Genomic DNA, 27,575 nt, shown 5'->3' with positions numbered 1-27,575 from the left:
CTGACATGTTTGAGCAGGGATCTTCTGGGATTGCCAGTTTGTAGAAAACAGATTTCTCAGCAGTGCTACTGGGGCTGCTCTCGGGGGCCGGTGGCCCAGGTGCCTGGCCATGTCTTCTGCCTGTGCACGGGCAGGGTGAGGGCCATGCGGTGCTGGGCGCGGTGCTGGACAGGGTACCTGAGGAAGGTGGGTTAGCACTCAGAGGGCAAAACTGGTTGTGGAGAAAGCCTCTTGAGATGGAAGCTGGTGTCCTCAGAATCTCTGTGGGGTCACAGATGTGCTGCCATGGCTTAGGACAGGAAGCATCCTGGGGCCCTGCAGTGATTCTCAGGCCTGTGGGCTTAGGTAACGAATGCCTTCCTGAAGGACGTCCATGTCACTGGTCTTCTCTGTCTCTTCAGGCTGTTCAGAGCCTCTGGGGACATGAGGACCAATGGGGACAACTACCTGTATGAGATCCAGCTTTCCTCCATCACGAGCTCCAGAAACCCGGCGTGCTCCGGAGCCAACATATGCCAGGTGAAGCCCAATGATCAGCACTTCAGTCGGAAAGTCGGAACCTCTGACAAGACCAAGTACTATCTTCAAGGTAATCCGGCGTCCCATGACAGGTCCTCATTTAACTTCCTCCAAGGAAGGGCATTAAAATTTTCAACTAACTCCCTTCGGTTGAAATCTCAGATCACTTTTAAAACAAAAACCATGGTCTAATTCTTTGCTTTCTTATGAATTTCATCAAAGTGGATCAGATGATATATGCCAGACCTGAGCATTTCACTGTACATAAATTGTATCTCAGTTAACAAGTAAACAAATGTCCAAAAAACGAAAACTTGGTCTGATCCTGTGGTTCCAAGGTCAGGTGGAGGCTGAGTTGTGCAGAGTCAGAATTACCTTTGATTTAGTTTTAGCCATGACACTTCCTTATTTTGGAATACCAAATAATATTAGAGAAGGGAAAGAGATTTCATATTTGTAAGAAAGATGAAAGTGTTAAGATATAGGTTAAAATCAACCAGGACACACATAGGGCAGACTCCAGGGTGTGAAGGAAGGTTTTTTCTGGCACTGATAAGGGTATTGTCCTTGAGGGAATCATCCTGAAAGGCTGCTTTTGTTTTGAACAACTAGTTTTAACTGTATACCTTCCGTAATTTGATTTTTAAACCATGTGTGGATGTAGTAACTCTTTAAAAAATCAAGTGTGTTTATAAGAAAACCCCAGCCTTCTCTGATGTCAAACAGCTGCTGAACGGGTCCTGTGGGAGGGGAGAGTAGTGATAGCCAAGAAGGAGTGGGGGTACTCCGTGCCCTGGTGCAGTGTGCATCTCCACAACAGCAGCACCTGGTGGAGGGAAGCTGGGTCAGCACCGCTGCTCCCGGTCACAGATTGGAGACAGCGCCCTGGTACATCTGCTCATAGCACCTGTGGCCCATGAATGGAACTGGGAAAGTGAGTGTCCTGCTTCTGGGTGGCTTGATGATGGGAAAGTTGATCAGCCTCATTCACTTGCATAATTCCACAGCACAGAGCAAGTGCTCTGTGTTTCTGTGTTCTCTGCCTTCCTTATGCTTCGGTGAATCCTCCAGTCATTCAGAGTCAGATGTTGCACATCACAGGTTGGCCCGCTCTTGCTGTCCTGTTTCCCAGTGCCTGGCCCATAGGAAGTGCTCGGTAAATGTTGATGAAAGGAAGAAAGGAAGGAGGGATTGTCATGCCTCAGCCATCAGGTTATTTACCAGCTCCCAAAGTCACTCTGTAACCTGGTGGCTTCACACATGCTGTTCCTCATGCTGGAATGCCTCGACCCGCCTTCCTCATCCTTCCAGTGCCCCTCCCTGGAAGGCCCACCTTCTCATAGCAGGGTGGTGCCGCCTCGTGTGTCTTCAGGAGTCTTAAGGCTCCACAGCACAGCACTGGCCGCGTGTTCCACATAAGCACCTCCATGTTCACAAGTGGTGTGTCCAACAGACCTACGGGGATCCACATTCACAAGTGGTATGTCCAGCAGACCTACGGGGATCCACATTCACAAGGGGTGTGTCCAGCAGACCTACGGGGATCCACATTCACAAGTGGTGTGTCAGGCAGACCTACAAGGATCCACATTCACAGGTGGTGTGTCTGGCAGACCTTTGAGGATCCCCAGCTTTCAGAAGGCTGGTGCATGTGCATTTAGTCATTTTGATAAATAAAATCGCTTTCAGACCTTTTCACTTTCTTCATTCTCCAGCCCTAGAAAGTAGCTTTAGTTTTAAGATCTCTTTTCACCTTTCGTAAAGAAATGAAGTTTCTTTCTCTTCCTGAGGCTTGCTGTTCCTTCAGGAGGGCAGCAGCTGTCTCTCGTCAGGATGTGGGGCTGCTGGGCAGTTTGCTCCCCGCCACCAGCCCTGCGGAACGGTCCGTTCAGCAGCCCCTGCTTCAGCCACTCCCAGGCGAGAATGCAGGACCCTCCCCAAGCTGAGCTGCACCGCCTGTCTCTGGGCCCCTCTGTGTGTGGACACGTCCATCTTGTACCCTGGACTTTCGCCTCTGCATTCCTGGTACCCAGCAGCGCCAGCCACAAATATTTTGAGCCAATGACAAAGGTTGGGAGCAGCAGAGTTTATGCAAGGAGTCCATGCAAGGCTTTCTCACTTCTGACACCAGTGGCACACTGAGGGGGTGTCCAAGCCAACTTTATTTTTATTTATTTATTATTTATTTTGAGACAGAGTCTCACCCTGTTGCCCATGCTGGAGTGCAATGGTGCAATGTTGGCTCACTGAAACTTCCACCTTCTGGGTTTAAGCGATTCTCCTGCTTCAGCCTCCCAAGTAGCTGGGATTACAGGCACCTGCCACCACACTGATCTAATTTTTTGTATTTTTAGAAGAGATGGGGTTTCACCATGTTGGCCAGGCTGGTCTTGAACTCCTGACGTCAGGTGATCCACCCACCTCAACCTCTCAAAGTGCTGGGATTACAGATGTGAGCCACGGCGCCTGATCCCAAGCCAACTTTATATTCTCCCTATCACCATAACTCACAGAGCTCCCTGAAAGCGATTACGCTCACAGTTACGATTTACTGCAACAAAAGGATATAGGTTAAAATCAGCCAAGATGCACACAGGGCGGAGTCCAGGAGGGAATCGAATGCAGAGCTCCTGCCGGACTCTCCTGTGGAATCAGATGTGTTGTGTTCCCAGCACCCACATGTGGCATTGTACATAGAGTATTGCCCGCCGGGGTGCTCCCCTGAGCCTTGGCATCCAGAGTTTTTCCCGGGGCTCCATGACATGGGCAGAACTGGTTGGCTGATTGCTCAGGTACTGCATGGCCAGCCCCTGCTCCATATCCTGTCGTTAGCTGAGGACAAGCCCTCTTTTTGGGCAAAGTTAAATGCTTGCCTTCCTTCCTGTCACTGTCTCTTCTGGTGCCGCTGCTCCTGGAGGAGCCCTGGCGCAGTGAGGGGATCTCAGGCCTCCACATTATTGAGAAATGAAGAGCTCGAGGGGATCAAGAAGGAGACTGGCCTTTCCCACTGTCAGATTACCCCCTCTACAGCTGGTTCACCAGTCTGGACAAAGGAGAGAACGGGGTGATTTCAGAGGATTCCAGAACTTGTTATCAACCCAGTGGGGGACTGAGTCATCAGTGCCTTCTTGCCAGAGGGAGAGGACCAGGTAAACTCCGTGGGTTCCTGTGAACTTTGGCTTATATCTGAACCATTGAGGATAATGAAGAGAGCAAAGACATGAATGGACCTGAACCACTCAATAGCCAACAAACAGCACTTTGCTTCTGGACTATATGAGTTGGATAAAGATGACAAGATCTCTCGTGATGAGCTGTTACAGGCGCCATGCATGATGGTCCGAGTAAATATCTCAGATGAACAGCTGAGCAGCATCGCAGACAGGACCATTCGGGAGGCCGATGAGCATGGGGACAGTGACGTATCTTTATCACAGACTTTGCTAAGGTTTTGGAGAAGGTTGATGTGGAGCAGAAAATGAGCGTTCCATTTCTTCACTAAAGGACGGACAGCAAACTGTTCCTTGTGGCCTAGTATTTAAGAACTGGAACTTGACAGTCCTCCTGTCTACCAGTCCCAGCCCCACTCCTTCATTCCCTTTCTCCCAAAGTGCTACTGCTGTTGCGTGACAACCCCAAGTATGTTCTGTCAACACAAACCTGCCTTTGGTCTAGAAACGGAATTACAGAATGGTACACCCAGTCGATTTCTGTTCCATATCCATTCACCAGTTCTTCATTTACAAATACCATCTTTCTGTGTTCTGCTGCTGAATGCCACACATCCATCAAGTCTGAGAAAGTAAGATGGGGAATCATGCTGAGGAACAAGCCAGCAAAGCTCTTTCACTGGATGTAGACTGCACCCGTGCTGCCTTCCCTCTGGCGAGTTCGCCAGCATGCATCCTTTTTATATGTCCTTTGCTTCCTACTTCTGTGTCATTCAGCATACTGTTCACCGAGTCATGCAGTCTTTCTGCTTTTCGTAAGGCTCAAAGTCTCCTCTGTTCTGCTTGGCACCCCAGGCTATGCCTGGTATATGTATTTCTGACTTGGCAGGATAGTTTGGTGGTGTGGTAGTTTTTATCTACCTTCATTATTCAGTGGGCCTCTGGGATGTTGCCTCTCCAGGAGCTTCTTGGTAACCAACACTTCTCCCAGGAGCACGAGATCATCCTCTACACTCTGCCTTGTCATCAAAGGGCTGCTGGGTGGAGATATTCTTGGCAGGTGGCCTTGGTGAGAGGTATCGAGTCAAGTCTTCTAGGTTGCTTGCCCACGTCACTCTACCTCTGGTCTCTGATTCTCAACTCTGTACCTATGTGGCTCCTCTTGTTGGTGCAGTGTTGGCTCTTCAAAAAGTAGCAATATGCCTGCAGGTTTACTTAGTCTTGGGACACCGTTACCACCAGAACGGCTGGTCTAACAATATGCTTGGGGACTTTCTCATGGCTGTTTGAACAAGGAGGCTAGGCACCCTGTACACCCTCCTGCTTTCGCACCTCTGCAGCATGGTTTATGCCTCAGTGTTATGTACACTGGAATGCTTTTCACTTTACGTTTCCAAGTTAGAAAGGTTAGTGTTACGGAAGTGCCTAACTTATCCCAGTCCAACATATTTAAACATTGTTCTCTGTGTCTTGAAGTTTTGCACAAAATTCTTTATGAATTTTACACTTGGCAGATGTTAATGCTGGAAGCGATAGCCAGCTCCTAATGCATGATGGTTTTGTCATTAGCTCCCTAGTTACGTTAGTTCCCCAGCTCCTTGTGTAGACCACTGCTAATCCCTTAGAAACGAGTTCTGGCACTAGTAGCACAACCTCAGGTGGCATTACAAGTGTTTGAGCAAACCACAGCAACTTTCCTGCCAAAGTCAGCTTAGTTTAGACTTCCATGAATCGGGCTGTTGCCATCCTAATGTATGTCTCTGTGAGTCTGTTCCTTCACATATCTGCCCTTGGCTTTCTTGACTTATTGCTTGCTTGCTTGTTTCCTTGCTTTGGAAACTATTGAAGCTGTGTACATAATTCTTTAGGAAGGGGATTGCTAAAAAATACCACTGCAAAGCAATGGAAAAAGGTGGAGAACAGGGAAGCAGCCAGGCTGGATGGCTCAAATAGAAATGAACGAGGAATTCTTTGTGAAGTTTCAGTTGGACTTTGTGATCGAGTGATGTAGTATAGGAATTGTATAAAAGGGAAAGATATCTTATACTGATCTGTTAGAAAGATACTTCAGAGGCTCGTTGATTTTCATATTTAAAGTTCCTAAGATTATAGCTTTTCCCCTCTTTTGGCTGTATAACAGACTGATTTAATCCACAGTTGTGCCTTACTGTTCCATTAAAATTGTATCTTCAGTCCATCAGTAAATACCTGTGGTAATAACAAAACAAAAATTCTTTACTGGGTGCTGAGGGCAGGGCTCTGTCAAGGTGTACTGAGTGGCTTTGTAAGCTGTGAACAGAGTGCACATGGGACATGGGATGAAGTCTCTTCTGTGTGATTTTAAGTCTTTGCAAACTCTTTTAGACCATAAGGAGCTAAGCTCAGTCTGCTTGTGAAAACTGATAGTGACACTCCGTGTGTGCCCCTTCATTTTTGACAGATGGCGATCTCGATGTCGTGTTTGCCTCTTCCTCTAAGTGTGGAAAGGATAAGACCAAGTCTGTTTCTTCCACTATCTTCTTTCACTGTGACCCTCTGGTGGAGGATGGGATCCCCGAGTTCAGTCACGAGACTGCCGACTGCCAGTACCTCTTCTCTTGGTACACCTCGGCCGTGTGTCCTCTGGGGTAAGTGTGACATCTGGATGCTTAGCACTTGGACCCCACATCCTCTCTTGAACCTTATCTTGAGAATAAGTGTATGCATGTTGTTTTCCCCAATGTTTTATTGGTAAATATTCGGAACATTCACAAAAAATAGAGACACTGATAGAGGTAGCCCCCCACGGCCAGTGCCGTGCTCCAGCGCTGTCAGCGTCCTGCCACTCATTTTTGGTCCGCGCCTGCGTCACCCTCAGGAGCAGTGCAGGCACTTTCTTCGTGAGTACCGTGCCCCAAGTAGGGTCCAACCAGAGTGTCCCAGCTTTGTCCCTCCACCCCTTTCCCGTTGCTGCTTCCCTTTCCTTAGCTTCTGGGGAGCCGGTACTGGCCGTGCCTCCTCTTTGTAATCCCGGGACATCTTTTCTTTGGTCCTAATACAAATGATTGTATAGTAAAGTTTCACTTTGATGTGAGTGCAGTATTTGTATGTTTGAATGCATGAAAAGCTTACTCTGCAGATTTTGAGAACCAGCGTGGGAACAGAGGCAGCAGTTTCTGCCCTGAAGGAAGGTGGCACCCCCATTGGTTGTCTTGTGTCCCACAGCTGTTTCATACTTTGCCATGAATAACATGTTGTCAGCTGCTTTTTTCTTAGATTGATTTTCCTGTGTCACCTGGCCCACCATTTTATTTGTTTTTGTTTTTTATTTTTTTTGGGACAGTCTTGGTCTGTCACCCAGGCTGGAGTGCTGTGGTGCCATCTTGGCTCACTGCAACCTCCGCCTCCCGGGTTCAAGTGATTCTCCTGTCTCAGCCTCCGGAGTAGCTGGGATTACAGGTGTGTGCCACCATGCCCTGCTAATTTTTGTATTTTTAGTAGAGATGGGGTTTCACCATGTTGGCCAGGCTGGTCTTGAACTCCTGACCTCAGATAATCTGCCTGCCTCGGCCTCCCAAGGTGCTGGCATTACAAGCGTGAGCCACTGTGCCTGGCTTGGCCCACCATTTTACATAAGCTTTTCATTCTGTCTTGAGACTTTAAGATCAGGGGAACATGAATTCTTGCTATGTAATGGTTTCCTTCATGTCCTGAAAAAGGGACCGTACAGTCAGCAGACGACAGTGGTAGGGGTCATGGGGGAATGAAGATCACACATTTTTACATCTTAAATCAGCACCCCCGATTCCCCCACCAACCCTTACCTGTGGACATCAGCTCAGCCAAAAACAGCTTTTTCCTACGCTGTTCAGGGGCTGCGTACCTAGGGACTCTTAGCTGCACAGTCAGGGAAAGAGGCTTTGGTTAAAATTTCACTTGTGGTATTTTCAGCTTTTGAATGTTTATGGTGTTCAGTGAGATCATTACAAAATGAAAGGATTAAAACTGGAAGTTCTGGCTGGGCGCGGTGGCTCAAGCCTGTAATCCCAGCACTTTGGGAGGCCGAGGCGGGTGGATCACGAGGTCAAGAGACCGAGACCATCCTGGTCAACATGGTGAAACCCCGTCTCTACTAAAAAAAAAAATACAAAAAATTAGCTGGGCATGGTGGCGCGTGCCTGTAATCCCAGCGACTCAGGAGGCTGGGGCAGGAGAATTGCCTGAACCCAGGAGGCGGAGGTTGCGGTGAGCCGAGATCGCGCCATTGCACTCCAGCCTGGGTAACAAGAGCGAAACTCCGTCTCAAAAAAAAAAAAAAACAAAAAACAAAAAACAAACAAACAAAAAAACTGGAAGTTCTTCCTTTAAGAAGCAAAATGTGAATTTTTTAAAAAGGTAAAACCTAGAAGCGAACTTTCCCTGCATTGTCTGTCACTGAGAGTCTAGAACTGCCATGAGATGAATCCTGCCCCCGGACACGGCTGCTGGTCTTGCGTGTGGGTCTGAGGGAGACCAGCCCAGGCCTGGGGTCCTGTCAGTGTTGATGTTTAGAGTTGGACTTCTGTGAGTGGGAAAGGCACCATTTATAAGGCTTTGGTGTTTTACTCTAAAACCAGAGAGGAAAATTCCCCAGGAAACCTCGGTTTCATGATGTCATCAGGAATGGGAGTTGTTTAAATCCCTTAACACATTGACAAGTAATAAGGACTTTTAAAGAAGGAAACAGAAGTTGAAACCAACAGCAAAAACTCAGTTGGTGGATTATGAGGGATGTCACCCCTGGGGGTGATGTGGAACGGTGCCTGAGATTATTTTTTCCCCAGATATTATCAGTGTTGTACATTTTAAAGTCATGTAAATATGGCCAGATGCGGTGGCTCACGCCTGTAATCCCAACATTTTGGGAGGCCAAGACAGGCGGATTACTTGGGGTCAGAAGTTCTAGACCAGCCTGGGCAACATGGTAAAACCCTGTCTCTACTAAAAATACAAAAATTAGCCAGGTGTGGTGGCACATGCCTGTAATCCCAGCTACTTGGCAGGCTGAGGCAGGAGAATCACTTGAACCCAGGAGGTGGAGGTTGTAGTGAGCCAAGATGGCATCACTGCGCTCCACCTGGGTGACAGAGCGAGACTCGGTCTCAAAAACAACAAAAAAATCATGTAACTATAACAAACAGGTAGCAACGATTACCTTAATAGATGATCGTTTTTAGTTCTTTTAGATATTTCTTTTGGAATTTACCTCAGTCTTTAACATCTTTTATTTCACCTGTTGACTTCCTGCAATAGTAGATGAAGATTGGGCTCTCTTACACCTTCCTCATATTTTCCAAAAATGGTTATTTCACAATATTTGGTTAAAGCAATAATCAAAAAACGTGCACAGTTAAAAGACATCTACAGATGGAAGGGGCGTACTGTGTGCCTGGCACAGTTACCGATGACAAGACCCACCCACTTACGACATACCAGGAGAGCAGATACAAAGGAAATTCTGTAAAAACTGTGGGGGAAGCTAACTTGTTGTATTAGAAAATAATTTAAGAAAGGTTAAAATACTTTTAAGTCCTCACTTCAACATCATCAATAGATTCTTGGAAACTGCAACTTTTGTGAAATGATGTGTAATGAAACCGATTTTTTTTCTCATCAACCTTAATAATGAGACTGTTTTGAAGGAAATGATGTTATTCAAAGACCTCCTGTAGTTGGTTCACAGAAGGCTGCAGTTTGAGGGAACCTGTCCGCCACCTTGTGAGGACTCACTGTACTGGACAGGTGGTGTCCAAGCTGAGTGGGGTGGCAGAGTTCCCGGCTTTTGACATTTCTCACAGCAGTAGCATCATATGAAAGTAAAATCATTGTCTTAAAAGAAAGGAAGGAAGAAGGAAAAAGAGCTCCTAATTGTTTGGAAGACATACTACTAGACTCTTTGTCTTAGTATGCATGCCAGTATTTCGAGAATAACCACTAAAATAATAGAAATATAGTATGTAACTTCCAGAACAGTAGTGAAGAAAAGGAGAAATAAAAATTCTTAAGCCCCCAAAGAAGACAGGAGAAAAGGAAAACAAAAATAAGACGAGTAGAATTCCAGCCTAATGTGGTAGAAATAAATCTGACTGTCTATAATCATGGTAAGCATAGCTTGACTAAACTTGTCAGTTCAAAAACAAGCTGTCAAATTGGATTTCAAAAGCAACTCTGTATCCAGGGAACATGCCTAAAACAAGGATACAGAAAAGACCAAGGTGAAAGGATAAGAAAAGATGCTGGAAAATAATCTGAAAGAAAGCTACAGTGGTTATATTAATAAAAGGTAAAATAGGATATTAAAGAAAAATATTAGGGATAAAGAGGGTCATTTTAATTTTAAAAGGGCAAATTTCCCAGAAACATACAAGAATCCTAAACTTCTGTCAACCTAGTAAAAAGCCTCCATATGTAAAGCAGAAATTGACAAAACCACACACACAGGAAACAGTGACAAATGCCCCTCACTTAGTGATTGCTGGGTCAAGTAGACAAAGAGTAAAGCTTTTTTGGAAGATTGGGACAGCACAGTGCAAAAGCATGATTTAATAGACATGTGTAGGACACTATTCCCTGCAGCGGGAGAATGCTGTTTTCCCAGGCTCACATGAAAGAAACACTTAGAAAACTTTATCAAAAGTTAACAACGAAGGAGGCAAGTCAGCAGTTTCCTTTTTTTTCTATTGAGACAGTCTCACTCTTTTGCCCAGGCTGGAGTACAGTGGCATGATTTTGGCTCACTGCAACCTCCACTTCCTGGAGTGATTCTTGTGCCTCAGCCTCCCGTGAAGGATTACAGGTGCATGCCACTACCTCCTGGCTAATTTTTTTAATTTTAGTAGAGATGAGGTTTCACCATGTTGGCCAGGCTGGTCTCAGACTCCTGACCTCAGGTGATCTGCCTGTCTCAGCCTCCCAAAGTGCTGGGATTACAGGGATGAGTCACCGTGCTTGGCCTAAGTCACCAAATTTCTGGCTGATGCAATTAAATACCTACATGGTGCAATGCAGTTAGGAATCAAGAACAAACAACTGAAAAACAGAAATACACTTGAAGATTAAAACCCGCTTCTGAATAATCCATGGTCCAAAGAAGAAATCAAAGGTAGAAATTAAAATATGCCTAGAACCGAATGATGATGTGTCTCGGACACATGTCGAGTGTTCCTGAGTGGCTGGAGCTGCTTCTGGGCTAGTGGGTTTCTGGCTTGGAGGGAGAGGTCTGCGGAGCTCTCAGACTTGTCTGTGAGGTGTGGAGGCGCTTCTGCCCGAGCAGAGGTCAACCCTCGCAGGTCACTTAGAACTGGATGCCAGGCTCTCCCTGTGGTTTCTTGTCTTGCTGATGTTTTGGATCAAGATTGTTTGGCTTAAGCTGAACTTTGAGAGCAGTAGCCCTTGCAGCCATGACGCAGGTTGGCTGGTTGCCCTCGACCTCAGTTCTTGGAGCAGCCGGCATTTTCAGCACCACAGGATGAGCCCCGCTGGGGTGGCCTCTTATCTCGAGCAGCGCAGGAAGCATTTCGGTTATGTGATCCTGTTCCTATGTGTGTGGCCCCAAATGACAGAGGGCCTGAGGTTTGAAGTGTCAAATCGTTATACTCTTGAGTGTAATGTTCTCGGAGCACAAAGGGAAGTCTTCGCGGTTGTTTCTCATTTTCTATTATTATTTTCTCAACTCTGCTTGAATGGTGAATGTCACAGAAATACACTTTTTCCCAAAAGTGTGCATGTGGGTCTTGGGTGGGAATTGTGAACTCTGCTGTGAGGCAGCAGCAGTGCTCCAAGAGCCCACTCCTGGGATGGAGCAGGCTGGAGAGAGGAAGCGTGTTGGGGGCTATGCTGGGTTGTGGCTGTTCCCTGGGCCCTGTCCTGGCCGGTGGCTGCCCCCTGGGGCCCCTCCTGGTCTGTGGCTACCCCTGAGCCCTGTCCTGGCCTGTTTCTAAGGCCCCCTGGGCCCCGCTGGTTTGGAGGTTGTGTCCCACGGTGGGCTGTGGCCACTGCTTCCAGAAGAAATCCAAGAGGACAGAGCTCTGACCCTGGAGAGAAGTGTGGTGCTCTTCTCCACCCTGGGACAGCCTCTGCCCGAGCCTGGTTCTGCTGTGCGTTGGGCCACCTGGAGAGGGCCGCATCCCTCCTGCCTGTCCCTGCTCTCTGGTTGAATGACAGTTCATGGAGCTGGAAGCAGTGCCTTCTTGTCTGCTTTCTGACAACCCTGCCCCAAACTCATCAGGAACTTTTTGCAGCCCTTTTCCATGTGGTGTGGACCTTGTGGCCTTGTTTTCTGGGGCAGGAGTAAGAATCACCTGGTGTGGGGAAAGTGAGAGGTGCTTTTGCCTTGGGGACTCGGGTCTCAGATTGTGGCTGTGTCACTGCCCTGTGACACGGCTTCTTTCCTGTGATGTCCTTGCAGGGTGGGCTTTGATGGGGAGAATCCTGGGGACGACGGGCAGGCGCACAAGGGGCTGTCGGAGCGGAGCCAGGCGGTCGGCGCGGTGCTCAGCCTGCTGCTGGTGGCGCTCACTTGCTGCCTGCTGGCCCTTCTGCTGTACAAGAAGGAGAGGAGGTGAGTGGGGGTAGGGCAAGAGGGCAGGCAGGCTTATGCATGCCTCCCACAGCTAATCATAGGCTCAGTTTTGTGGGCTTTAATTTTATTTACTTATTTGTTTTTGAGCTCTACAACAGCAAAAGGCTCAAGGTTCTTGGTTCAAAACTCTCTGGAAGCAGTCTCCAGCGTTGTGGTTTTAGATGCCTGCATTTCTGTCTGACCAAGGCCGAGGCCCTCGCACAGCACCCATGCCTGCGGCTTCTAGGACCATGGTCCTTTGTGTCCAAAGATGGGTAGAACATTAAATGGCACCTTTCGTGAGTGCGTTTTCCCACTGAGCAGCTGATCCCTCTGCCCTCCCACGTCATAAAAGCAAGAGTTTATTAAGTGCCTGCTGTGTACCAGCCATGGTGCCATCCTTTTGCCCCACTTTGCTGGGTGCAAGGACTTGCCACGTGACTGTCAAGTGGATTTTCATATCAGGCGTCAGTGTTGGTGGCTCTGGCCTGGAGGAAGGGGCTTGCCAGCTCAGGCGTTCCCTGCTGCCAGTCATTTGCCAGCTGAGCCGCAGGCCAATGAGAGAGGTGGTCAGGAAGTACTAATCATGGCCCTCCACACCCACAATGCAGAATGAGCAGAAGAAGGTCTGGGCCAGGAAGGCATGTGATGTACATCTCTGTGACCCACCATCGGGCAGGCTTAGGGGCAGCGGGCAGGTGTGGTCCTGTTAGAGTCATATGTGAAGAAGGCCTTGCCCAAATGTTAAATTGCACTTGAGGGTCTTCCCCTGTTGGATTCCAAAGCCCATGGTCTTTCCACTCAATCACAACAAATACATTAGGGTATAACCCTGTCACAGCTGCTCACTTGTCATTCAGAACGTCCATTAACCTGTGCTTGTGGGAGAAATGCAGCCGCCACCAGCTTCCTGGCGGTGCAGAGTGGGGTGGTGCTGGTGGGGGTGGAGCTCCTGCCCACACTTCCTCTACCCTGGAGTAATTATGGTCTCCTTTTTTTTCTTTAATAGGGAAACAGTGATAAGTAAGCTAACCACTTGCTGTAGGAGAAGCTCCAACGTGTCCTACAAATACTCCAAGGTAATTTTCTGTGGAGTCTCCTGAGAGGCTGCCTCCCCAGCCTCCCGTGCTGCGCTGTCTGTGTTCTCATCAGGAATGCTGAGGAGAGCAGTCATAGGCAGCCGGGAATCCAGAAGGGAAAGCATCACCCATTGCCTCAGCCACTTACCCCAGCACATGTTTTTTGTTATTTTTTTCCTACAAAGTTTCTCTCATTGTGGTTGCAACTAATTTCCTTTGGGGTATTTAATAGTTAGGTTGTTTCCACTGTTTTTGGCTGTTCCTAAAAAAAACACACGATAGTGAAGATAGTTGTGCATCTAGCATTTGGATGATTTCTTTCCGATAAATTTCCAGAAAAGAGGCATATTCTGGGTCAAAGGACGTAAAGTTTGTGGGTCTCTATGAGTGTTGACTAATTGCTTTCTCAAACGAGGCTTTTGACTTGAGGCCCTCCCTTGACTTTCCTCCCTGCCATGCAGGGGGCACCTTTCAGTTGATGAGGCACCCAGCAGAGCCCCCCTCCTCTAGCGCTGCTGATAGGTCACTGGTCTGCTTTTCAGGCTCATGCCATCCTGAATGCCTTCTGCTTGGCCCCACCCTTGGCTGTGAGAATCTTGCCAAATGGCCCCACTGCCACCCTCCCAAACCCTCCTGCCTTGGTGCAGTCTCATTAGGAGCAGGAAGGTGTTGCCTCCCCTCGTCTTCCTTTCCCTGGTGGGGACCTGGGAACCGTGAGGACAGTATGCCAGATCCTCCCCAGCTCGTGCCAGCAGAGAGCATCCCTGATGTGGGGTGGATGGTGGAAAGAGTAAGAGAGGAGCAGAATGGGGTCTCTGAGGGGGTTCATGTGGTCTCTGCTGTTGATCCCTGGCAGGTGAACAAGGAAGAAGAGACAGATGAGAATGAAACAGAGTGGCTGATGGAAGAGATCCAGCTGCCTCCTCCACGGCTGGGGAAGGAAGGGCAGGAGAATGGCCATATTACCACCAAGTCTGTGAAAGCTGAGGCCCTCAGCTCCCTGCATGGGGATGACCAGGACAGTGAGGATGAGGTTCTGACCATCCCAGAGGTGAAAGTTCACTCGGGCAGGGGAGCTGGAGCAGAGAGCTCCCACCTGGTGAGAAACCCGCAGAGGAATGCCCTTTGGGAGTGTGAGGACGATAGGGCGGGGCTGGTCAGGGGTGAGAGGGTGAGGAAAGGGAAGCCCAGGTCTGCACAGCAGAAGACAGTTTGCTCCACCAAGCTGGTGTCTTTCCATGACGACAGCGACGAGGACCTCTTACACATCTGACTCCGCAGTGCCTGCAGGGGAGCACGGAGCCGTGAGACAGCCAAGCACCTCCAACCAAATAAGACTTCCACTTGATGATGCTTCTATAATTTTGCCTTTAACAAAAACTATTTCAAAAGGGAAGAGTTTTTGTGATGGGGGAGAGGGTGAAGGAGGTCAGGCCCCACTCCTTCCAGATTGTTTACAGTCATTGGAATAAGGCATGGCTCAGATCGGCCACAGGGCAGTACCTCGTGCCCAGGGTTTTGCCCCAAGTCCTCAATTTAAAAGCATAAGGCCGGACATGTCTCCAAATAGGGGCTGCATTTGAAAAACCCTTGCTGCTTTAGGCCCGATAGGGTATTTAACCCCATTATATTTTAGCATTTTAATTCTCTCCTCCTATTTATTGACTTTGACAATTACTCAGGTTTGAGAAAAAGGAAAAAAAGAAAACAGCCACAGTTTCTTCCTGCCGGCACAGGTGTAGTGCACCGGTTTGTCCATCCTGAGATGGCGAGGCTGTCAGTGTGACAGTTTCCGGTGGGATTTTGAACTGGTCATTAATGTGTCCCCTGAGTTGGAGCTCATTCTCTTTTCTCTTTTGCCTTTTGTTTCTTAAGGGCATATACATGTGCGTACAGGCACGCGCGCACACGCACACACACGCGCACACACGCGCACAGGGTCCCTGAGTGCCCAGGTTTTGGAGAGTTTGCCTGCTCTATGCCTTTAGTCAGGAATGGCTGCAGCTTTTTGCATGACATCTTCAAGCCTGGGTGTACAGAGCACATTTGTCAGTATTTCTTTCGCCGGCTGGTGAATTCAAACAACCTGCCCAAAGATTGATTTGTGTGTGTGTGTGTGTGCGCGTGTGTGTATGTGTGTGTAGTTGAGGTGTCAGAGAAAATGAATTTTTTCCAGATTTGGGGTATAGGTCTCATCTCTTCAGGTTCTCATGATACCACCTTTACTGTGCTTATTTTTTTAAGAAAAAAGTGTTGATCAACCATTCGACCTATAAGAAGCCTTAATTTGCACAGTGTGTGACTTACAGAAACTGCATGAAAAATCCTGGGCCAGAGCCTGGGTCCCAGCGTTGCACTTGGCCTCATGCTGGAGGGAGGCTGGGCGGGCACGGCGTAGAGGAGGAGGGAGGCGGTGCTGTTGTTCTTCCTCTGGTGGCAGCGCCTTTCCTGCCATACTTAGTGAACGACGTTTCTCGCGTTGTAGAATTGTCTATAGACTCAGTGTCTAATGCTGAGAAGCAAACCGCCCCACAGCACCCCTCGGCCTGTACCAGTTTGGCTGGCTTGTTTGATTTCAACATGAGTGTATTTTTTAAAATTGATTTTTCTCTCATTTTTTTTCAATCAACTTTACTGTAATATAAAGTATTCAACAATTTCAATAAAAGGTAAATTATTAATTGAGTGTTACCGTTTTTTCCTTGATAGTGAGACATTCCCGTGCGAGTTGCCAGGCTGCCTGCCCGTCTTTTCTTCCCGTTAAGTGACTGGATTTGGGTTTTCACGCTGGTGTTCTCGTTGACCTTTTATGAGGCAGCACTTTCATTTTTCTCTGGAGTCTCCTGGTCATAGGTGTTAACTCTGGGTCCAATCTGCCTCCCTCGGCTCTTTCTAGATCTGATTTCTTTACCTTCTCCAGGCCAACCTCAGGGTGTGTCCTGTTCATCATGGAGTTTAGAGTCCAGTGAGACAGTAAAGCTTTTTTGTATGCAACCTAATCTAACACGGGGAGGTTGTCTCTTGAATAAATGCACTGAGTCTTCCATCTTAAATTACTCACTAGTGACTGTGCGCTGCCTTTGTGTTAACCTGGACGCAGAAAGTTACTCCAGTGTTAAAAACAGACTTAGACTCAACATCCTAGCCTCCATCTCTTCCCCCTTCCGCCCACAGAGTTCAGAAATCTCAGGCATCTCACTTTTAAATTATCCAATTGGAGTTACCTTTTTTAAAAAAGTTACTCTTAAGGGCTTTACAATACCTCTCCTGAGGAAGGCATGTCGGGGTCTTCTAAAAGTTTACATTATGACCAAAGAGAGTCACTGGTTCTCAGGCATTCTGCCCAGGGGGCTGTTCTTCAGGCCATTCCCATCTCCTCCTAATGCCATGGGGAGCCCTCTCTGTAAGGAGGGCATATGCAGGGACCTGGCCGTCCCCTTGGTTAGCTGGATGACAAAGAGGCGTGTTGTCTGCACTGCTGGCTGCCTGCTAATGTCGCTCTCAGTGAGGAAGGAGAAGTGATGACATCTTTGAGTGCATTTGCTTTGACTTAAAAACCCAAGCCTCTGAAAAAAGAGTAACTATTTGCCAGCTGTTGTTACAGATGGTATTTTTAGGAAAAGATGCCCTGACAGCAAATCAGAATTGGACTCTTTTCAGAGAAAGGATTTTATTGATAGATACAACCTTGGTATTTAGTTTCCTTTTAACATTTTCTGTGCCCCTTTTTTGAGACTGTCCATGAAAGGCAGAGACATGGAATAAGAATTGGGGTGCTAAGGATGGACTAGGCAAACCCCACACCAAGAAAATCCATGGAAAAGAGGAAATCTGGTTCTTATGAACATTTGAACAGCATTTGAAGCCTGTACTTCACCAGCCCTAAAATAATACATGACATGAGGTGATTCCTCAGGAAGAACGCTGGCCACCTGGTGATTTAAGAATACTTTGGGCTGGTCTGATTGTGCAAGTTAAAGGACTGATGGGTACGTAGGTCTTGCCCCTCTTGGTGATCGGGTCACAACGAGCCAGTGTATGTGTCACTGGGAGGTGGTATGCATGAGACTGGATTTCTGGAAATACCCTTTACCAAATTCCGAAGAGTCCCATGGCTCAGGGAGGTGCACTCATGCCCTGTCTTAATTTTCTGGCTCCACTCTGTTGACTCATAGTTAGTTGGCCTCTTGCGCCCTTAAGCCAAACTTGCTGTCAGTTCTGGACATTGTCTTGTGAGAATGGGGTCAACGGGCAGAAGTGGTGCAGGTGAGCTGTGGGCGCAGGGTGGCAAGGTAGTCATGCTGAGTTTGGAGACAAAGTGGCTCAGGGATGTTGTGTAGGTAAGGTAGAAGCAAGCCCAGAACTTGGAGCCTGCTGTGACTGTTGCAGTAAGGAGTTTGAACTTGTCCTGAAAGCAGCTGAGAGCCATGGAGGGCCAGATTGGCTTTTGAGAAAGATAGTCTAGAAGAAAGTAAAGAGATGGAGACGCTTCTCCATCCAGATGGGAGGTTGGGCATGGGAGCTGTGGCTGTGCTGAGCTGAGAAGCCTTAGTCTCTACCTGCAAGGCTCTCTCTTGGAGAAAGTCAGGTCTTCTTAAAGATAGAGGTACAGACTGCAGTTAGGCTGTGCATGGTCAGTTATTTGTATTTCTTTACCTCTTATGCTATTTTGTAGTTAGACCAGTTTGCAAATCAAATTGAATAAAAAGTAATGGATAATGTCATTTCGATGCTCAAAATGAACCTTGAACAGTGTTTGATGGAAACACAGTCTAGTGAGTGGAGTTACTGGTTGTCACACCTGGGAGGGTAACACGAGGGGCTCACACCCCAGGTGAGGTCATCTGGTGCCACTCAGCACCATCCTGGAGAAAACAGCCATGGGACGCTGGCCTTGATGACAACCACGAAGTGATGACAGGTTGCTAGGGACAGGGTAGAGCACAGTGCCCCAGGAGGAAGTGGGAGCTCAGGTTCAAAAAAGGACTCATGACCTCACCCTTGGCTTCAGCATTTTATTTTTCTTTTAAAACATTTTGAGATAACATACAGACATTTGAACTTACAGGCCTGTTCTTTTTCCCTGAATCCTTTGAGACTAAGTTCCCTCCCATCACCAGGTATTTCTACAGACAGGGACTTTCACATGAGTAAGATGCCACCATCAAAACCACAGTGTGTGGGGATGGTACTGCCAGCTAAGCCTCAGTGCTGTTCAGGTGTTGACAGTTGTGACAGTGCTGCCCTTTCCAGTAGAAGAGCCTGTGATGGTCACATTTTGCATTTGATCACCCTGCTATTTGGTTTACTTATGTCTGGAAAGTTTCTCCTTTCTGTAACTTCCGTGACCATGACACATGAGGTCACTCTTCTCACCTGTCCCACCTCTGGGGAGAGGTGGGGTGCCTGCTTTGCTCTGCCCCACCCAGTGGCTTTAGGACTCAGCTGTTCAGGAACAACAAGGGAGAGGGCCCTTGGGTCTAACTGCAAAAATCATACTTAAACTAGAAAGTCACGTTGGCATAGGTATGGGTTGTCATTAGCAATATGTTCCAAAGTGTGTCCCATGGAACACGTGTTCCGTATGATGTTAACAGATGTTCTGCAAAAAATGAAAAGGACCTGTGCTCCAATAAGTTTGGGAAACGCTGAATTAAAGTGAAACAGCTTTTCTTGGCATGAGACCTCTCACTCAAAGTCTTTAAAGGAGAATTGCTGAGCACACCTGAAATCACAGTAGAAAACAGCCAGCAGGCCTCCAGGTATGCAGCAATTCCTAGACGTTTGCCCATGTTCCGTGGGGGACCTGGCGGCCTGTGGACCATGCACGGGAAATTTCCTCCTGTAGTGAGGGTGTGCTGTTTTCCAGGGGCTCCCACGGAGCACGCTGGGTGGGTGGTCTGTGTGAGACTACACTGTTGATGAGCCATGAGGCCCAAACAGGTATGTGTGTATATATAAACAAACACTGAGCACCACCAATTACCAGGGAAAAGCACATCATAAACAGTCATCGCCTCACACCTGCTAGAATGGCTACTGTCAGAAAGACAAATGATAGCAAGTGTGGGTGAGGACGTGGAGAAAAGTGAACGCTTGTCCACCTTTGGTGGGAATGTAAATTGGTACAGCCATTATGGAAAAGAAGTTCCTCAAAAAATTAAAAACGGAGCTACCAGCCATCCCACATGTGGGTGTATATCCAAAAGAAATAACGTCAGTGCCTTGAGATCTCTGCAGCCCCTGTTCATTGTAGTAGTATTCACAACAGCCAAGATAGGGAAACAGTCTCAGTGTCTACTGACAAATGAAGAGAGATGGATAAAGAAAATGTGTGTGTGTGTGTGTACACACACAGTGGAACACTAAGTCTTGAAAAAGAAGGAAATCCTGTCATTGTGACAACATGGATGAGCCTGGAGAACGTTATGCTAAATGAAATAAGCCAGACACAGAAAGAAAAATACCGCATGATCTCACTTATATGTGGAATCTAAAAAGGTTGGACTCAGAAGCAGAGAGAGGAATGGTGGTTACCAAAGGCTAGAGGTGTGGGAAATGAGCAGATGTTGGTGAAAGAGTACAGAGGTGCAGCTGTGCAGCATGAGTGAGCTCTGAAGACCTACTGTGCAGCACGAGTGAGCTCTGGAGACCTACTGTGCAGCATGGTGGTTATGATACTGCTTTGTATATTTAAAATTTTCAGAGAGTAGACTTTGTGTTCCTTCCCTTCTCCAAATAAAAGGAAATTATTTGAGGTGATGGACATGTTAACTAGCTTGATTGGGGCAATGATTTTGCAATGACACGCATCTCAAAGCATGTTGAACACCATAAATAATATAATGACCCTTGAACGGTACAGGTTTGAACTCCATGGGTCTACTTATATGTGGAATTTTTTTTTTCAGTAAAAGTTACACCCAGTGTTTCTGCCCCTCCTTCTACTTCTTCCACCTCTGACGCCCCTGACACAGCAAGACCAGCACCCCCTTCCTCCTCCTCCCCAGCCTACTCAAGGTGAAGATGACTAGGATCAAGACCCTTATAATGATCCACTTAATGAATAATATATTTTCTCCTCATGATTTTCTTAAAATTTTTGCTGTATTTTATTGTAAGAATACAGTCTATAATACATACAGCATCCAAAATATGTGTTAATTATTTTTATTATTGGTAAAGCTTCTGGTCAGCAGTAGGCTATATTGTTAAGTTTTAGGGGAGTCAAAGTTATATGTGGGTTTTTGACTGTGTGTGGGGTCCATGCTCCTAAACGCTGGATTATTCAAGGGTCAACTCTACATAATTTTTCTGCTCATTACACCTCAATAAAGCTGCATAAAAGTGAAACCCAAGAGACTATGAAGGCCAAGAGAAAATCAACACATGCCACGCCAGCATCCATTCTCCCCAGAGGCAGTCCTCACTTCCTCCCCTCAGCTTTGTTCCCTGCCAACTTAAAATCATGAGGTTCATAAATTTGGAAAGGAAAGCTTTATTTCTTATAAAGGGTCACAGCCTGCAAAGTGGCCATCCTGGCAGGCTGGGAAGTGTAGCCTCTGGCAGAGACCAAAAGCAGGCACTTGGAGAGAGGGAAGGATGGGACAGGAATTTATGCTGAATGGTTTGGCCGAGCATACATGGTCAACAGGGTGTGGGGGGAAGCTATGAATATTCATGAAAGGGGCGCATGCACATGTAAACAAACATTCCTGTTACATACATTCCATGATCACTTTGGGGTGGAAACTTAACATTTAAATGTATTACAATTAGGCCCTACGTGCCAAACAGTGAAGCAGGGACATGAACGCCTTCAGTGCATGCCTCAGTAAACGATAGAACCAGTCCATGCTCGGTGGTCTCTTATCCGGAGAAAGTCCCTGAAATCAGTCTCTTGTTCAATCAAAGCTGTAGTTATGGCTGGTGGAGCAGGCGGTCAACCAGCATCTGGCCATAGGTGGTGAGCTGCAATTGTTGCAGTATTGCTGATCTCCAAGCCCCTGTGTATTTAGCTGCTAGAGAAAGAGAAAAAACAAACTTTGTGGTAGTTAGAAGCTTTTTTAAGTGTAGGAGTGCCTGACTTAACCCTTGCCTGGCGTGGCCCTAGGTCATGTTTGTAATTTGGCAGCTTATTGCCACGAAGAGTCTGATCTGCCACCCCATGGTCTGTTCTGCTACCTTATGATCTGTATTTTAACACCCCTAACAGAGTGCTCTCTCCTTTGGGTCAAATTCTCTAAGTTAGCCTTGGCGTTGACACTGCCTAAATACTGGAGCCACTGAACTGATGCTTCTGACCCGTTCCCACACTTGCTCTCCCACCTTTGGGTGCTGGGGTAGGTTGCTATGGGTTGAATGACATTCCCCAAAATTCACATGTTGAACTCCTAACCCCAGGACTTCGGAATGTGACCTTATTTGGAGATAGCGTCTTTAAAGAGATAATTAAGTTAAAATGAGGTCATATGAATGGGATATAATTTAATACATGTGTCTTTATAAGATGAGATTAGGACACAGACACACGGACATGGCCAACTGGAAGCCAAGGAGAGAGGCCTTAGAAGAAACCAAACCTGCCCACACCTTGATCTTGAACTCCCAGCCTTCAGAAATGTGAGAAAACAAATTGTTGTTTAAACTACCCAGTCTGTGGTACTTTATGGAGGCCTAAGCAAACTAGCCCAGACACCCAGCCACCTTCCCATCGCCAGTCACACCATGCGTGAACATACATGCTGGGCACTCCCCAGGGCCCTGTGCCTCTGGGAGAGCACACAGAACCCCATATCATGATTCCTCCCATCGGAGCTGAAGGAAGGCAGAACATGCTCACCTGCAACATGCCACTTTAGCCTAGGAGTATTTGGCACTGGACACAGTTAAGAAGCGGCAAATGTATTCACCTGAAAGCAGGACATACATTTTTTAAAGGTGTCTGTCCTTCGCTCTCTTAAGAGTTAATCACAAAGACAGCTGAAGACCCTGCTCAGCTTGGAGATGGCAGCAGAGGTGTTCACGTAACCAGCCTCCCTAACTCGCCTTCTCTACCCTGAGCTCCCTGCATGGTACAGACGCCTTCCTGCAGCGTCACCCCTGGAAACCTGAAGCCATTTTCCTTTGTCCTCGCATTTTTCTATAAAGAATTTGTTCTTAGTGAAGATACTGCCTATGCCAGAGCTCAAAGCCTCTCTTTCAGTTGCTCTTTCCTGAGTTTTTCTCGTGTCTGTGTGAGATGCACATGCCACAAACTTGATTTTCTCTTATTAATCTTTTAGTTTTTTATAGGGGCCCCAGCGGAAAACTTAGAATTCTGAGTACACAGAACAGGATTTTTTCCTCCCTACAACGTTCCGTGTAGGAAGGCGTGAGCATTTCTCTTCGTATCACAAGTGTCTATGCCATGGAACCTGGGCTAAAGTAGACATTCAGGACCATGTTTTTGAACAGCCAGGAAAATGAGTGGATTTTCTGCATCACGTTTTCAGTAGCTCCTGGGAATAGCTAGTATAATGGGCCACGAGGGCATGGAGGGTGGTGAGTGGACGTGGTGGGGGCCGCCTGGATGACCGGCCTGGCCTGGAGCTCCTCATGGCTGCAGCTCAGCCTCCCTGTGTGAGCTCTGCTCGCAGGCCCTGGGCCTTGTCTCTGGATTGGTTTGGGAGGGCTGCCATAATAAAGCACCACAGACTAGAGGCTTCACCACAGAAATGTGTGTCTTCCAGTTCTGGAGGCTGGGAGTCCAACATCGAGGTATTGGCAGGGTTGGTTCCTGCTGAGGCTGAGAGGGAGAATCTGTTCCAGGTTCGTAGGACCACAGTGTTCCCTTCCTGACAGGCACAAAGCGGGAAACAGCTAGCTAACCCTAGGGGCGCATAGAGGCCAGAAGCCTAGGACAGGCTGCAGGGCCCTGAGCACAGCCTCAGGGGGAGGGGAGTGGCAGGAGCAGGAGTTTCCACCCCAGACAGCTGCCCCCTCTGCACCTGAGACCACCAGGTGGGCAGCAGGCCCAGTGCCCAGTGACCGACTTGCTCAGTCATGGCTGATTTTCTCACACATACATGCTTCTCCAGACCTCCATCACAGCCCTTGACTTTTCTGCTGTGTGTGTTGACAGCCACTTCACTGAGAGGCACCCGGATTCATGTACAAATCTGGGCCTGAACCCGGCTCTTACCTTCTCTGTGTCCAGGTGAGACCTGCCTCTGCTCCAGCTCCGGCAGCTGGCTTGATCCCTTCTCTTCCCTGGCCTCAGGGGGCACTGAGACCTGGGACAGATGAGATGCTCACCAGGCATCTGTGTCTGGTTGGACATGAGGTGAATTGGGTTTCAGCACAGGACGTTTTGGAACATCAGTTCCTGGTGACAGGGCTTTGAGTGGGTTGATTTATTGAGACTTGACATAGAGCCAGGCATGTGATTTTGGGCAAGTCACTTGCCCCCTTGGGCCTTGGTTTCTCATCTGCAGTAGATGGGGTATCACGGCTTACATCAGATCAGGAGAGGGTGGCTCAGAAGGAGCCTGGTCTGTCATTCTAGATGCTCAGGTTGTTGGCAACGGCTTGTTCTCAGTTGGCCATGGCCCTTGGTAATGTCTCCCCTTTGCTATTTTGATTGCCTGGAATGTCTAGCCATCCCTTCATGGATCCAAACCATGGGGCTGGGAGTCAGTGGAAAAGGAAGAATGCAGGGGTGGGTAAGGACCCCTCTGCTCCCTGGTCCAGGCCAAAGAAAGGAGGCCTGGGCCCACTGAGCAACCAGAGCTGGGGGGTAGCTGCTTTCTCCATGGAACAGGTGAGCAGTGGCACCAGTTTGGGCTTGGCCTGGCCACTGGGGAGGTGGTACCACAGAGGGGCCTGGCTTCTCCTCAAAGTGTGCTGAAAGTGGGCCCCTCACACCCTGGCTGCTTCCCAGCCATGTGCCAGGCACTTGTATCAGGGCTGTGGGCACACTAGGGCTGGCACTGAGTGTGTGCCACCATCAAAGGGAAAGAAAGGAAAGAAAAAGAAGGAAGGAAAGAAAAAAGGAAGGAAAAAAGAGAAAAAGAAAAGAGGGAGGGAAGGAAGGGAAGGGAAGGAAGGAAGGAAAGAAAGAAGGAAAGACTGGAAGTTATAGTGCCAACACCCTAATGGGCAGTTGGGGACTGTAGCTGGTCCAGGGGCCTTTGGATAACACTGAGGTGTAGCCTTGGCCAACCCTCAGTTGCCCCAGGACCTCTTTGCAGTCCCACATGAGGGCTAGACCTCCGTGAAGTAAAACTGGGTTGGAACAAAGCCAATATTGCCAACACCCAAGGGTTACGGGGGTAGACAGCATCTACCCCAGCAAGCCTGTCCTCTGTGTCCTCAGTCTGGCAACGATGCTAGTAGTTTTTAATTGGCTGACACAAGCCTAGTATTTTTCCTTGACTATTATGGACTTTAGAGACTCTGAAAAAGGACAGAAAGCAGATTTGCTTTTACTGACCCTTCCACAGATCCCAGACAAGCCCCCTAAATGTTACAAGATCTTTGAGGTGTCACTTTTTTTCTGGAGACCCCTGTGGCCACTGTGCCTTTGCCCAAATTCTTGTCCTGTGTCCAGGAGGAGTGAGATATGTAGGCAAATGAAGGGTGAAAAAGACTAAGACGAGCTTTATTGAGTGTTGCAACAGCTCAGAGGAGGTTCACAGTGGGTAGCTCCTCTTGTAGGCAGGTCATCTGGTGAGTGTTCATTCTCAGCAGAGGGGAGGCCCTGGAGAGGGTAGCTCCTCTCTGCAACTGGTCATCCCAATGTCTGCAGCTCTCAGTGGAGAAGAGACCCTGGAGAGGGTGGCTCCTCTCTGTGGGCAGGTAGTCTCTGCAGCTCTCAGCAGAGACAGTAGCTTCTTTCCACAGGTGGTGGTCCCATCATCCTATCATCTCGAGCTATCAGCAGAGAGGCTAGGTCTTCTCTGCAGCTGGTTGTTCCATCCTCTCTAGCTATCAGCAGAGAGGGTGCTCCTTCCTGCAGCTGGTTGTCCTATCATCTCTCAGCCCTCTTCATCCTCTGGCTGTCCTTTGCTCTGCTCTGGCTGAGCCCAGGGTTTTTATGGGCCTCAGAAGGGAGGAAGTATATGCTGATTGGTCCATAGGCAGCCATGGGTGGGTTTGGAAGAGGCATCATGAGTCTCTACTCAGTTCACGGGATTGGCAGGCTGGTCCCCAGCCTTCAGGCCCTCCCTGGCCAGAAGGCGGGACCTTACTGGGGACCCGACCCTTCCACCCAGGACACTGTCTGCCTCCTGCTGCCATTCATGGCCTCAGGGCTCAGTTCCAACGGCTGCTCTGAGATGAGAGTGGGCACCAGGAAAGGAGAGAGGCCAGGCAGTGGGAGCAGACACTTCTGAGCCTGCAGGGCCTGGGGTGGCAGGGGGTGGTCTTCTGGGGTCCCTGAGAGTGCAGGCTGCAGAGATGCCCAGGTCCTGCACCTGGGAGCGCTGCCACAGCTGCACCCAGAGAGTTCCTACACTTCCAACTTGGAAGAGATGTGCTTTCTGCTTGTCTTAGGCTCCTGTCTGCTCTGTGGAGCAGGATGCCTAGGTCTGCAGTGGTGGGTCAGGCAGTTGTAGCTGCATCCAGGCAGGCAGATCCTGCCTGCTCCTGGCCCCCTCCAAGAGTGGGAATTTGGGGGCTGTAGTCCTGCCTAGGAGGGCAGGGCTCCCACCAGCTCCACAGAGTATGCAGCCCCAGCCAGTGCCTCCTCGCTGCAGCTGGCATGGTCGCAGCACCTGCTGCCATCACCTTTGTGAGTATCTCCCCCACTGGACCATAGGCTGCTTGGAATTGGGGAGTGTCCCATCTCTGTGTCCCAGAGCCTGGCACACTGCTTGACATATATAGGGACTCAGCAGGTAATTGTGGAACGAACAAAGGATCCAGCGCATGAGCTGGTGAGGAGTCCCTGGGCAGGCAATGGTGGCTTAATAAATCCAGAGAGCTTGCTCTGGAGAAGAATGAGGTTCAAGTACAGCTACTGCACACTTTGAAGGCTGCTTTTACCTCTCTAAGCCCCTGCTTTCCCAGCTGTGGATGGGGACAGTCACAGCATCTACCTTGAAGGCTGCTGTGAGAATGAACTAAATCATGCCTCTTTAGCACTGAGTAGGTGCACTCCAAATGGAGGCTGATGTCTTTATGATTGAGGTTCACTGATTGGCTTGTGTCTGGCAGCAGCCCTTTCTTGGGGTCTGTGGCTGTGTGATGATGCTCCCAAGTGTCCCACTGCCCAGTGGCAGATCCCTTGGGACCTGAGTGCAGGCCTGAGGCCAGGACATTGCAGCAGGGCAGGGCTAGTGCTGGCTGTGGGGCTGGCTGCAGGGCTCCAGAGCTTGGCCTGTGATTGCTCCACTGCTCCCTTCCCCACCAGTTTCTGGCCTGAAATCCCTGAGAGACAAATAGAAGTGGGGCCTGGAGGACAAACACACCTTGCCCCCACAGAAGCTCGGCGGAGGTGAGCAGAGCAGGCTTTGGGCAAGGGAGTGTGGGGTGCAGGATCTCCAAGAACCTGTGCTACGTCAAGCAGTCAGTTTGCTATTTTTTATTTTGACTTGTCTGGGTTATGCGAAATTCTTTAAAGTGACGCAATGGACTTCGAGGACTGGGGGGGGAAAGGGTGGGAAGGAGTGAGGGATAAAAGACTACAAATGGGGTTCAGTGGGCTGGGCATGGTGGCTCACGCCTATGATCCCAGCACTTAGGGCAGCCAAGGTGGGCAGGTCACCTGAGGTCAGAAGTTTAGGACCAGGTTTGCCAACATGGCGAAACCCCATCTCTACTAAAAATACAAAAATTAGCTGAGTGTGGTGGCCCATGCCGTAGTTCCAGATACATGGGAGGCTGAGTCATGAGAATCGCTTGAACCAAGGAGATGGAGGTTGCAGTAATCTGTGATCGAGCCACTGCACTCCAGCCTGGACCACAGAGCAAGACTCCATCTCAAATACAAAAATAAAAACAAAAAACAAACCCCAAATTGGGTGCAGTGTATACCTCTTGGGAGATGAGAGAGCCAAAATCTCACAAATCACCACTAAAGAACTTATGTAACCAAATAACACCTGTTCCCCCAACACCTATGGAAAAAAGAACCTTAGAAAAAGACTTGAATGGTATCACAGAAGTAATTAGCCAAATACAGCACCTAGTACCTGGCTGTCACCCAATACGTGCCTCATATCATCACATCTAGAAGAAAAACATTCT

The 27,575-nt window shown here is 48.4% G+C and overlaps 1 protein-coding gene and 1 pseudogene across 1 annotated transcript in view; both read left to right on the top strand.

Annotated features, from left to right (window-relative positions):
• The window catches only part of IGF2R (insulin like growth factor 2 receptor), a 123,949-nt gene extending 107,922 nt beyond the window's left edge, over positions 1-16,027 (top strand). Inside the window, exons 44-48 of the mRNA XM_032253140.1 lie at positions 402-589; positions 6,130-6,316; positions 12,115-12,267; positions 13,277-13,346; positions 14,203-16,027. Of these exons, the coding sequence (XP_032109031.1) occupies positions 402-589; positions 6,130-6,316; positions 12,115-12,267; positions 13,277-13,346; positions 14,203-14,619 (1,015 nt within the window). The 3' untranslated portion in view covers positions 14,620-16,027. The remainder of the gene's footprint in view (positions 1-401; positions 590-6,129; positions 6,317-12,114; positions 12,268-13,276; positions 13,347-14,202) is intronic.
• Positions 2,875-5,919, top strand: LOC116533414 (annotated as a pseudogene).
• Positions 16,028-27,575: the final 11,548 nt, after the last annotated feature.

Source organism: Sapajus apella, unplaced genomic scaffold, assembly GCF_009761245.1.
Source record: "Sapajus apella isolate SASKATOON/1434 unplaced genomic scaffold, GSC_monkey_1.0 scaffold82, whole genome shotgun sequence".
NCBI classification, from domain to species: Eukaryota; Metazoa; Chordata; class Mammalia; order Primates; family Cebidae; genus Sapajus; species Sapajus apella.
The sequence above is the reverse complement of the archived record's forward strand: the minus strand, read 5'-3'. Positions and strand labels throughout refer to the sequence as shown.